We start from the raw sequence: 12,969 nt of genomic DNA, 5'->3' as shown, positions 1-12,969 counted from the left end.
CTAATACCACCATGGGGCACTCTGTTCACAACGATGACCCACACGACGCCATATGTCTGAGGTTGTTAGGCCGGTTGGACATACAGCCAAATTCTCTAAAACAATGTTGGAGGCGACTTATGGTAGAGAAATTCAAATTAAATTATCTGGCAACAGATCTGGTGGACATTCCTGCAGTCAGCATGCCAATTGGAGGCTCCCTTCAAAACTTGAGACATCTGTGGCATTGTGTTGTAACAAAAGTGCGCATTTTTGAGTGGCCTTTTATTTTCCCCAGCACAAGGTGTACCTTTGTAATGATCATACTGTTTAATCAGCTTCTTGATATGCCACACCTGTCAGGTGGATGGATTATCTTTGCAAAGTTGAAATGCTCATTAACAGGGATGTAAACAAATTTGTGCACAACATTTGAGAGAAATAAGCTTTTTGTGCATACATACAATTTCTGGAATCTTTTATTTCAGCTCATGAAACATGTGACCAACAGTTTACATGTTGCGTTTATATTTTTGTTGAGTATATTTCTACCTGGATGTTCCACAACGTTCTGTCCTGCTGAAAGTGGCCCATATAATTCACAGTGGAATGTTTTGCTTCAGAGTAAAACCTTGACCAATCAATCGAATATCTTACAGGAAAAGAGAATTCTCCAGACATACAGTTCGACAAATATATTGGCACTCTTGCACTTTTCTTTAAATCCCTATTTCTTCTAAAATAAGTTGAAATTGAAAAAAAGCTTTAGGTCTCCACACCTGGTTATTGGATTGCCAACATTGCAGAACCAATTGATTTTTGTAAACTTTATTTTCTAAATTAAAATTGTAAACTTAAGACAAATGGCATGGACAACATTATTGTCACCCCGGAGCTATAGTACTTGGTTGCACAGACTTTTGTAAGACACAGTGCCTTTGGAAAGTATTCAGACCCCTTGACGTTTCCACATTTTGTTATTCTAAAATTGATTCAATTGTTCCCCCCCCCAAATCTACACACAATCCCCCATAATGACAAAGCATTTTCACAAATCTATACAAAAAAAATAATATTACATTTACATAAGTATTCAGACTCTACTCAGTAATTTGTTGAAGCACCTTTGGCAATGATTACAGCCTCAAGTCTTTTTAGGTATGACGCAACAAGCTTGGCACACCTGTATTTGGGGAGTTTCTCCCATTCCTCTCTGCAGATCCTCTCAAGCTATGTCAGGTTGGATGGGGAGCGTCGCTGCACAGCTATTTTCAGGTCTCTCCAGAGATATTCGATCGGGTTCAAGTCCGGGCTCTGGCTGGGCCACTCAAGGACATTCACAGACTTGTCCCGAAGCCACTCCTGCGTTGTTTTTGCTGTGTGCTTAGGGTCGTTGTCCTGTTGGAAGGTGAACCTTCACCCCAGTCTGAGGTCCTGAGCGCTCTGGAGCAGGTTTTCATCAAGGGTCTCTCTGTACTTTGCTCCGTTCATCTTTCCCTCGATCCTGACTAGTCTCTCAGTCCCTCCCGCTGAAAAACAACCCCACAGCATGATGCTGCCACCACCATGCTTCATCGTAGGGAGGGTGCCAGGTTTCCTCCAGGTGTGATGCTTGGCATTCAGGCCAAAGAGTTCAATCTTGGTTTCATCAGATCAGAGAATTGTGTTTCTCATGGTCTGAGAGCCCTTTAGGTGCCTTTTGGAAAACTCCAAGCGGGCTGTCATGTGCCTTTTAATGAGGAGTGGCTTCCCCCTGATTGGTGGAGTGCTGCAGAGATGCGAGAACCTTACAGAAGGACAACCATCTCCACAGAGGAACACTGGAGGTCTGTCAGAGTGACCATCGACTTCTTGGTCACCACTCTGACCAAGGCCCTTCTCCCCCGATTGCTCAGTTTGGCCTGGCGTACAGCTCTAGGAAGAGTCTTGGTGGTTCCAAACTTGTTCCCTTTAAGAATGATGGAGGACACTGTGTTTTTGGGGACCTTCAATGAAAGCAGAAATGCTTTGGTAACCTTCCCCAGATCTGTGACGACACAATCCTGTCTTGGAGCTCTACGGACAATTCCTTCGACCTCATGGCTTGGTTTTTGCTATGACATCCACTGTCAACCTTTGGACCTTGTGTAGACAGGTGTGTGCCTTTCAAAATCATATCCAATCAATTGAATTTACCACAGGTGGACTCCAATCAAGTTTTAGAATTGTCTCAAGGACGATCAATGGAAACAGGATGCACCTGAGCTCAATTTTGAGTCTCATAGCAAAGGGTCTGAATAGTTATGTAAATAAGGCATTTATGTTTTACATTTTAAAGTTTTCGCTCTGTGTGTAGAATAAGTTAATCCGTTTTAGAATAAGGCTGTAACATAAAATGTGGAAAAAGTGAAGGGGTCTGAATATTTTCAGAATGCACTGTAACTGCCAACAAATGCTTCTTGTAGCCATCAATGAGCTTGCTGCTCCTTTCTACTGTCAATTTGTCCCACTCTTCAGCAGCAAACTGCTCTAATTTTTCAATATTTGAGTGGTGCCAACTGCTGTTTTCAGCTCTCGCCATTGGTTATAGATGTGATTCAGATCTGGACTCTTTGCTGGCCACTCCAGAGTTTCTTCTTGAACCATTCCAGCGTGCTTCTGATGTGTGTTTGGGGTTGTTGACCTGCTGGAAGACCCACAACATTTAACATAGACAATTTTTGTACACTGGGTTGAACATTGCACTCCAAACCACCTTGATAATCTGCTGAGTTCATTATGTATTGTACACATTCAAGCCCAGTACCAGTGGTAGCAAACCTCCCCCATGTTTTATTGTGGAGAGGGTGTTATTTTCTTTGAATGCTTAATTTGTCCGTTGGTTGAAAATCCAATAAGGTGTGGTGACCAAAAGTACATTTTTTTATTCAACTTATTAGAGAAGAAATAGGGAATTATTTAAGAAAAGTTCAGGGGTGACCATATATGGCCAGAACTGTGCAATATAACATTAATTTACACATTTATAACCATTCTCATAAAGCCATGATGAATCCTATACCTTATGAAATCTTTTAGCACCATATAGTAGCTATGTGCACATTGTGCAATGTACCCGTCACCTACGGCCATACATGATCTAGGGCAAATGCATAATTTGTGCATCCATTTTTTGTTATCGATTGAATGATCCATTGAACCCCCGAATAGCAAAACATTCCCATTTAATACAGTATATTGTTCAGATCATAGTGGGTATGTGCGATTCAAAAGCAAACAATAGTCAATTGTGAGCGCAAATGCAGAAACTGGCCATGAAACTGCAGTACTGAAACCCATTCATTTCTTATAAGGCCTCTCCCAATATACTGTAACTTTTCTTTGCTGTTCAGATTCCTATGGGGCACACCATGCTTCATAGTATTTCTAAAGAAAATAACTTCATCTCACCTTGATATTTAAAATGTGACCTTGCAACACCAAAATGATACAGTATTGAAATGATTTTGATAGAAAATGTAATAATACACAATGCAAATACTGAGTCATGAATATAACCTTTACAAAGCTCAGTTGCTGTTGTTAGTGTCCTCATAATCACTATGCTGGCATGTGTGCAGTCAAATACAGGCATATTTGATATATTCTCAACAGGGCATTTTTAAGGGGAATCGCATGACTCATTCATACTGTTCATATTTCTCCATAGTTCCAATGGTCAGCGCCCACTGCTCACTCCAACTGTAGCCAAGTCAGGGAACAGAGGGGGCAGAACCAGCAACCATACACACTGCCGTTATGCTAAAGAGTCCAGACTAGCAATGTGCCAGTGTTGGTTCTTAGCAGTGTGATCACACAACTAGAGCTCTTTGGTCAAGAAGACACAGTTGTGGCTTATCCAATGAGGTTCTTATCTATGTTAACCGTGGCCAACACAATGTGTCCAGCCCTGGGCCTTCATATAAAGGTAAAAGGTATTTGAAACATTATTATTATCCCTGTAACTAAAAGTTTGAAACAGTAAAAACTCAATGGATGAGTGCATAGCAAGGCAAGAGTAAGCATGAGGACTTGTCAATTAGAGGAAATGGAGAGAAGAGCAATACTGACAGCATAGACATGAAAAAGTAACAGTAGTAACCTAGTCAAGTCTGGTATGGGTGGAGAGCTAAATAAGATGAGCAACGATAAAGGGACAAACAGCTGGACTAGGCAACCATTAGTCATTGTACTGTAAATGTGTTGGGGATGGGGATATAGTGACAGAAGTCAAGAGGAGGGAGAGAGGGAGACAGGTGAAGAAGGGGAAGGTATAGTGTCAGCCAGGTTATAGGTGGAGTTTGGAGAGGATGACAAAGGGGTAAAAAGAGGCCTGGTGGCAGAGGGGGGCGGGGAGTGGAAAGCAGCAGTGACTGTGGTGGGTGAGTCCGAGCTGACCTCATCTCCTTCCTCCGAATCCCACACCTCACTCTGCAGGTAGTCTGCAAACAAGGCCTTGGCGCGCTGCAGCACCCTGCCCAGATTGTGTCGCCGAACAAGGCGGTCAAAGTGCATGGCCAGCTCGTTGTAATCAAAGCTGTTCTTTATAATGTGGTCTCGATGCTCCAACAGGATTGACAGGCACAGGAACAACATGAAAGGATTCCCTTTGCCAAACTCTTGAGGCGGTGGCAGGGAACAAGGTTTGATGGTGGTATTCTCTGGTTTGGTTGAATTTGGAGTGTTGGGCGCAGTGCTGGAGGCTTTGCTGCAAGGAGAAGGGAGGTTACTGGGAAAGGACTTGTTCACTGTGCTGACCGGCAGCGAAGGAAGAGCTCTCCCGAAGGACAAAATAGGGGAGGAGAGCAATGATCTAGTCAGTAGGGGAGAGGAAACCAAGGACCTCCCTGTGGGGGTAGCGGGAGAGTTAGCTCCGGTTCCGTTCGGCACCGAGGCAAAGGAAGCAAATCCTCTTGTGGCTTTCTCTGGCGACTCAACCCTTCCGTTGGGTAAAATGGGGGAGGTGTACCTTGGTGATGGGGTGTCCGGGGAGGCACCTCTCCAACTTGAGGGGGAGGGAGTGGAGCCTGGAGACAGAGAGGAACCATTCTTCCAGCTTGGTAGACCATGAGGAAATGGGGAGACCGGAGAGGCTGTTTGTCCATTAGGGGAGCTCCTCTCCTCCGTCTCTGGACTGGAGGACTTGTCATCATCCGTTATAAGAGGTGCTCTCTCCCCTGGATCCTCCTCGCTGTCCTCGGTGCCCTGCCGGGCTGGTGGATTTGATACAGGGTGCAAGGAGGCTTCCATCTCAACAGGACGCTCTAGTGGGTCTCTCTCCACGAAATCAAAGCTGTCCTTGTTCCGTGCATTGTAGTATTTGAACTCACCAAAACTATTCTGCTTCTCGAAGGGAGGAACAGGCGCATTGTTGTGCACCTTCTCCTTTCCTACGTAAGGCATGTCGAAGTTCCCCTCACCCTCTCTTCTGGCTCCTCTGTCCTCCCGCTCTCCTTCCTCCATGTCGATCTTTCTCCCGCCGTCTGCCTCCTCTCTTGAAGGCCTCAACATGTGTCGTCTCCGCTGCTTCTCTTTCTGCTCCCCTTCTTCTTCACCTGCGAAAGCAGGCCTCTTTTCAACACCACTCTCAGATGTCATTCTGGTCTGGTCTGTCTCTAGGGGCGGCCCAAAAAGCTCCACTTCCGTTTCGGGAGGATCAGGAGGCAGGGAACTCCAGGTGACCTCCAGCATCCTCAGAGCATCGTCGAAGGCAAACTCCCGTTTGAGTTCCAAGAGCAGCCAGCGGTAACAGAAGAACAGGTCATCAGCTCCGCGGGACACCAAATAACAGTAGAACTCGGGGTCTGAGTACTGCAGTAGCAGCTTCAGATGCTGGAACTTGACGGACATGAGTTGGCCATCCTGGCGGAAATTTCCCTCTAGGCGTTTCATGATGCCACAGAAACAGATGAATGCATGTGCCTCATTGTCCATGACGGCAAGTATCGGAGAAGCGATGTCACTCATGCCTTGGCAGTACGACACCTACGAAACAGAGTTGAAATGAATTAAAACACAGCAAAAACTAGGATTACATACACTACATGACCAAAAGTATGTGGACAACTGCTTGTCAAACATTTCATTCCAAAATCTTGGGCATTAATATGGAATTGGTTCCATTCAGCCACAAGAGCATTAGTGAGGTTGGGCACTGATGTTGGGCGTTTAGGCATGGCTCGCAGTCAGTGTTTCAATTCATCTCAAAGTTGTTTGATGGGGTTGAGGTCAGGCCTCTGTGCAGGCCAGTGAAGTTCTTCCACACCAATCTCGACAAACCATTTCTGTATGGACCTCGCTGTGTGCACAGGGGCATTGTCATGCTGAAACAGGAAAGGCTCTTTCCTCAAACTGTTGCCACAGAGTTGGAAGCACTTAATCGTCTGGAATGTCATTGTTAACTGTAACGTTAAGATTTCCCTAGCCCGAAACATGAAAAACAGCCCCAGACCATTATTCCTCCTCCACCAAACTTTACAGTTGGCACTATGCATTCGGGAAGGTAGCGTTCTCCTGGCATCCGCCAAACCCAAAATCGTCAGTCGGACTGTCAGATGGTAAAGCGTGATTCATCACTCCAGAGAACGTGTTTCCACTGATCCAGAGTCCAATGGCGGCGACCTTTACGCCACTCCAGCCAACGCTTGGCATTGCAATCTTAGGCTTGTGTGCGGCTGCTCGGCCATGGAAACCCATTTCATAAAGCTTGCGACAAACTGTTATTGTGCAGATGTTGCTTCCAGAGGCAGTTTGGAACTTGGTAGTGAGTGTTGCAACCGAAGACGGACAATTATTTTATGAGCTGCGCGCTTCAGCACTCGGCTATCCCGTTCTGTGAGCTTGTGTGATCTACCACTTCGTGGCTGAGCCATTGTTGCTCCTAGATGTTTCCACTTCACAATAACAGCCCTTACAGTTGACCAGGGCAGAAATTTGAGAAACTGACTTGTTGGAAAGGTGGCATCCTATGACGGAGCCATATTGAAAGTTACTGAGTTCTTCAGTCAGGCCATTCTACTGCCAATGTTTGTCTATGGAGCACACACATGGCTGTGTGCTCCATTTTATACACCTGTCAGCAATGGGTGTGGCTGAAATAGACAAATCCACTAATTTGAAGGGGTGTCCATATATGTTTGTCTATATACTGTATCACTGCAAGCAGACAGAGTTTACTAATCATAACTCAAAAGCAAATAGACAGAATTGAAGATGCCAAACACCAGCGTTGAGCATATATTTGTTCTCACTGAGCTAATAACACCACACCCCTTAGCATGTCTGCATGTCAAGGAATGTAAAAGGAATGCAAACATGTCCGTATAACGCCACCATCAGGCTACCAAAGAGGACAGAGAAAAAAATTGATTCCAACACCTGTGGATGTGTAATGGCAAAGGTGGTAAGCAGGTCGGTGAGAGCGGTGAGATGGGGGCTGTCCTCGGAGCCGGCGTAATAGGGATGGGCCCGGTCGGTCCTCAGGACGTCCTTCAGTACGTTGCCCCTGATGAACTCCAGGTCCTCTGGACTGACCCTAGCTGACCACTCCCCCTTCAGCTGGTCGTACTCCCTAGTCTTTCTCTTCATGTAGTCCATCCTCTCCTGACCGGTCAGCCCATCGGGGTACACGTTCAGGAGGTAACGCCACACAACCTGGACACAGAGGAAATGACAAACCTGAAATTATTTTTACCACAACATGTCCGTTGGAGAAGGGGTTTTGACATGTAGGATATACACCAGCATTTTGTAGGCTCTATACTCCAGTATTTTGGCTTTTAGATCAAATGTTTCATATGAGGCGAAGGTAAAGAACACTTCTACATTAATGTGGATGCTACCATGATTACAGATAATCATGAATTAATTGTGAATAATGATGAGTGAGAAAGTTAAAGGCACAAAGATCATACCCCCAAGAGATGCTAACCTATCACCATTACCAATAACAGTGGAGGGTAGCATTTTTTTCATCATTATCCACGATTCATTCATGATTATCCGTAATCATGGTAGCATCCACATTAATGTAAAGTGTTCAAAAACATATTCTATTCTTATTTACAATGACAATACATTATTTACCATTCCCTTCAATTGGGCACAACATCATCTGAAAAACAATCAAAACAAATGTTGCAAGGTTGTTGTAGTCTTGGCATGCTACAAATATGGGACCAAATAATAAACTTTTGACTACTTTAATACACATAAGTGAATTTGTCCAAATACTTATGATACCTTCAAAATGGGGGGACAAGATACATAAAGTGCTTTCATTTCTAAATGTTAAAACAGATATGTATGGAAATACCCTCAAATAAAAGGTAACATTCTGTACTGCCACATCACAGCCAAATTAAATGTTTTAGCTTCACTATCTAAAATATCTATGTTCATACAATACAGTGAGTGTATAGTCATTTAACAATATAGCTCTTCTACATCCAAATGGCATTTCTTTATGCTCATTTTCTCATACATTCATGTTCCACATTGAATGACCTACATAGATACTCTGTTTACACTCCGAAGTGAAACATGCATACACCCAAATGCTTTAGTCCTACATCTAATTCACACTTCGGGAAATTATTAATATCCAAAGACCATAAGTATACAATTCCCGTCAAAGTTTTGGAGACCATGGGCCCTTCTCAAACTCAAATGTCTGCGTAAATCTTCCATTGACACCAATGCATGGTTACGAGAAAGTCTAAGTTAAACACACAAGTTAAGGTTCGGCCCTATGGGATTTTATTTGATATTCTAGTACTTTCAATTATGTTTGTGAAATGCTTTGGTATCGAGGGTTAAAAGAGCTGTCTGTTAGCACACTTATTGTTGGAATCTCTGTGAATGCGCTGTTACCTTGCGTAGTGAAGGCTCTACCCCGCCATGATAGATGCGTAGCCTCAGTTCCTCTGGTCGGGAAAGCTGGCCCTGGCCATTGAGGTAACTGTGGAACTCTGCATCGCTCAAAGGGGGCTTGAAAGGCTTCACTTCCTCCCCGTAAGACCAGCTCAAGGCCTGTTGTACTCTGGACAGTGTTCGACCCATCATCTGAACAGAGACAGACAGCAAGAGATTAAACCGCAGGTGGGTCATTGGGAGCAACACTAACCTAAGAACTGGAGTTATTTAGCATTAGCAGAAGGACCTGACTCAAGGCAGCAGTGACTGGCTGGTAAAAAAGATGGCTGACAGGGTGAAGAGCGAGAGCGTTGTCAGTAACCTGGGACAGTAGGGACTGGGTGAAGGGGAGGGCCGCAGCCGCCAAGGACCTTCTATCCCCGGGAAGCTGGTCAGAACAAATCACTTCTTTGGGGCTTATTATGTCCCAGTCCTCCATAACGGGACCTAAAAGGAAGAAAGTGGAAACACGAGATGGTCGATAAAATAGGACTGTATGAAGGAGGCCAACAAATACATTACAAAAAAAAAGTTTCAATAGGAAAGAGATACTTGACAAAGTAATTTAACACATATCCCAAAAACATATACTGAATGAAAGCGTGCACACACACACAAGCTCTTCAGGTGGTGACCCATAGGAACACATCATTAGAACGTTTGACAGGTCTGCTTACTGTCTTCGGCAGGCTTAATGTCCATCTTGAGCTGTAGATAAGGTTTAGCTGCACTGACAAATGCAGCATCTAAATCCCAGTCAGACAGGAGCGAAAGATACACTTCCAAACCTCCACGGTCCCGGGATAGGTAACTTATTCCAAAGTTGCGTTTGCTAATTAAGAAACAAGAAAATAGCTGATAGCAATATTTAAAAGGCTGATATCAATTCTAGAAAGCATGGCAATCCAAGTCATTTCATATCCATAATCTTTTCAAACTTTATTGTAGGCAAAGCTTTCTCCCAAAACAATACTTTCTAATATTGTCTGCAGAATGGTGAAAGTGCAAAATAATGGTGGAATTCAGATATGCTGTCAATGTTTAGCACTATCCATGGAGTTCTTAAACTATGGCGCACGACATGGTTGAATGCGCCAACAAATCAGCACAATCTACTTTTTCAAACTGCAGCCATCTTGGAGCTAAGATTGGGATCATGTATACTGTGCTAATGCCAATACCAAAAAAGAGTAACGAAGAGCAATGTACAAAAGGGCAAACTTAGTAAAGTGCATGGAGGCTGCCATTTTTATGCACCTCCACAATTCTGCTTGCCATGTCAATCAACAGCACTGTAGACATTATTATGTTGATGCTCCTCCTCACCCATTTAACTCAAAGGCTCGGATGAGGATGTGCTGTAGCACCTCAAGTGATGTTATCTGAGGATCCACAGCAAATGAGCGAAACTCCACTGGCAGCAGCCCCTCACACTTCTGAGGAAGGTGAGAAACAATAATGTAAACATTCATTGAGGTACATTGAAGGCCTATTTCATATCATCACTGTAAATCATGTGTGACTGAATCAATGTCATTCTTCAGTTCCAATAAAAAGGCTAGCCCGGGTTCAAGAATTACGTTTTGAAATTCAGTTAACCCAGGCTACCAAAAGCCAACAACAAAGGTGAATGTCATAAATAGCAGACTGACCTTCTACAATGGAAGACTAAACTTTTTTTTGTAATGATTGGGTCGTACATCAAAAATGGTGTAGGCTATATTTGTCACAAGAGAGCAGAAATGCTTACTTTTATATCACTAAATGACGTGTCACCTGTTCTCAGTCAAGAGCTCAGAGCTGATCTGGTGTTGACGGCGATGTTAACTAAATGACTCACTACTATTACTAAAGCGTCAAGACAACGTTATAACAACCTGCCACGTCACTGTGGGGTTCTGTCTGTGAATAACTGAGTTCATTACTTGGTATAACACAATAAACCAATCTAACTAGCTGTCAAGATTCGCGGGTTTAGTTGACTCTCAATATTGCTTTAAAATTGTTTCCCCGGTGCACGATCACATATCAACACCAGCAGCAGGTAGCTAGTTAGACCTATTGTCAATAATCGAATGTTCCTAATCCGTTATTTTTCATAGTTACATTATTTACTTTTTGTAGTCAGAAGATCCAAGAGGGTTACGTTCTGAATAACTGTCCACTATTGCTCATTAGATGTTAGCAGGATCAATGCTAAAAAAAACAACAAAGCACTGTTCTGGGTAGAAGAAAAGGATAGCACTTCAAACTGCTACTAGCTAACGCAAAAGTCACCAAAATGTAACGAAAAATGGCCAAAATACGTCAACCACTGTGATAACAATAAAGCTAGCTACCTGGAAATGTGATACATGTCAAAGGGTACCCCAAGCTAGCTGCAGCTATTCCATCGTTCACATATTCCTCACCTTGACTTTGACACGCACTACGCCCCTCTCCTCATCAGTTGCCATGTTGATGAGGAGTCCACTGGACCCACGATGGTTGTATTCAATTAGATTTTTCTTACATAGGCATTTCTCAAATTGGAAGAGAACGGTTGCGGCGACTCATGTTTTTCAGTCACCGCTTTGTCCAGACTTGTACATCAGCGACAATAAGAGAAATCTGTTTCCTGTTTGACGGGAATTTGTTTTAAAATAAAAGCTTATTCACACATTTGCAGTACTTCACTGAAGCTAATTTGTCAAAGGTTATTTACGTGATTATGTTCTGTAACAAGAAAAATAAAATATAATTTACTACAGAATTTGAGAATAATCCGATGTTAACATTCCAGCTCAAAATGAGAAAAATACCCAAAATGCCTTTCTTGCTAACAAATGAGGACTTTTAATATCTCCAAAAAATATTGAAGTTTCAGCTTTCACGACTGGAACTCAGGATATGACGCCCGTATACATTACATCATTTAGTGCTGCTGATGGTGCGTTTAAGAAACCTCGGAACTCGGTAATTTCCAACATGGAAACTCATCGTAGAAAGATCACGCCCTAGTTTTTATATGGAGGTCAATGAGAGAGTGTTGAATATGGTCAACAAATTGAATTGCAAAATGTGCTACTTGAGGCTTATTTGATCGAAATAGAAGTTTGGTAATGTTTAGCTTGTTATGAATGTACTGATATAAGTAACCAATACACACAGTCAGGTGGGAAAATAAAGGCTAGCATTTTCAAACAGAAATTTACATCCTGCAGCACTAATTCCAAACATTTTGGGACAGTGTAAAGTCCATGGAGAATAAGAGCACCTCCTCCCAGCTGCCCACTGCACACCCCCCCCCCCCCCCCCCCCCCCCCCCGCTTCTCCTTCACCCAAATCCAGACAGCTGATGTTCTGAAAAAGCTGCAAAATATGGATCCCTACAAATCAGCTGGGCTAGACAATCTGGACCCTCTCTTCCTAACATTATCCGCCGCCATTGTTGCAACCCCTATTACTAGTCTATTCAACCTATCGTTCATATCGTCTGAGATTCCTAAAGATTGGAAAGCTGCCGCGGTCATCCCCCTCTTCAAAGGGGGAGACACTCTAGACCCAAACTGTTACAGACTTATATCCATCCTGCCCTGCCTTTCTAAAGTCTTCAAAAACCAAGTTAACAAAGATCACCAACCATTTCGAATCCCACCGCACCTTCTCCGCTATGCAATCTGGTTTCAGAGCTGGTCACGGGTGCACCTCAGCCACGCTCAAGGTCCTAAACGATATCATAACCGCCATCAATAAAAGACAGGAATGTGCAGCCGTCTTCATCGACCTGGCCAAGGCTTTCGACTCTGTCAATCACCGTATTCTTATCGGCAGACTCAATAGCCTTGGTTTCTCTAATGACTGCCTCGCCTGGTTCACTAACTACTTCTCAGATAGAGATCAGTGTGTCAAATCGGAGGGCCTGTTGTCTGGACCTCTGGCAATCTCTATGGGGGTGCCACAGGGTTCAATTCCCAGGGCGACTCTTTTATCTGTATATATCAATGATGTAGCTTTTGCTGCGGGTGATTTTTTAATCCACCTCTACGCAGACGACACCATTCTGTATACATCTGGGCC

The 12,969-nt window shown here is 43.6% G+C and overlaps 1 protein-coding gene across 3 annotated transcripts; it reads right to left on the bottom strand.

Annotated features, from left to right (window-relative positions):
* Positions 1-440: 440 nt before the first annotated feature.
* tbc1d25 (TBC1 domain family, member 25) lies at positions 441-12,660 on the bottom strand. Of its 3 annotated transcripts, none has more exons than XM_082959961.1 (7): positions 12,533-12,660; positions 10,237-10,346; positions 9,588-9,742; positions 9,158-9,357; positions 8,869-9,060; positions 7,375-7,650; positions 441-5,982 (listed from the first exon to the last, which is right to left on the bottom strand). In XM_082959961.1, exons 1-7 carry the CDS (start codon positions 12,533-12,535, stop codon positions 4,228-4,230), a joined length of 2,691 nt encoding a protein of 896 aa, XP_082816087.1. In that variant the 5' UTR covers positions 12,536-12,660; the 3' UTR covers positions 441-4,227. The 3 variants fall into 3 exon arrangements, with proteins under 3 accessions (XP_082816087.1, XP_013990760.1, XP_013990761.1); XM_014135285.3 differs by lacking the exon at positions 12,533-12,660 and adding an exon at positions 11,322-11,783; XM_014135286.3 differs by lacking the exon at positions 12,533-12,660 and adding an exon at positions 11,322-11,771 and having other exon boundaries at positions 9,233-9,357.
* Between the last annotated feature and the right edge of the window lie 309 nt (positions 12,661-12,969).

Source organism: Salmo salar, chromosome 13 (assembly GCF_965601325.2).
Source record: "Salmo salar chromosome 13, fSalSal1, whole genome shotgun sequence".
Taxonomy (NCBI): Eukaryota; Metazoa; Chordata; class Actinopteri; order Salmoniformes; family Salmonidae; genus Salmo; species Salmo salar.
Note: the sequence above shows the minus strand (reverse complement) of the source record. Positions and strands in the feature narration are given on the sequence as shown.

Coding starts and splice junctions, on each gene's coding strand:
- tbc1d25 (XM_014135285.3), bottom strand. CDS start 11,366: ATGGCAACTGATGAGGAGAGGGGCGTAGTGCGTGTCAAAGTCAAG. Junction 9,061..9,157: donor TCACTGCTGCCTTGAGTCAG/GTCCTTCTGCTA, acceptor GTCTCTGTTCAG/ATGATGGGTCGAACACTGTC. Junction 7,651..8,868: donor TAGAGCCTTCACTACGCAAG/GTAACAGCGCAT, acceptor CTCTGTGTCCAG/GTTGTGTGGCGTTACCTCCT.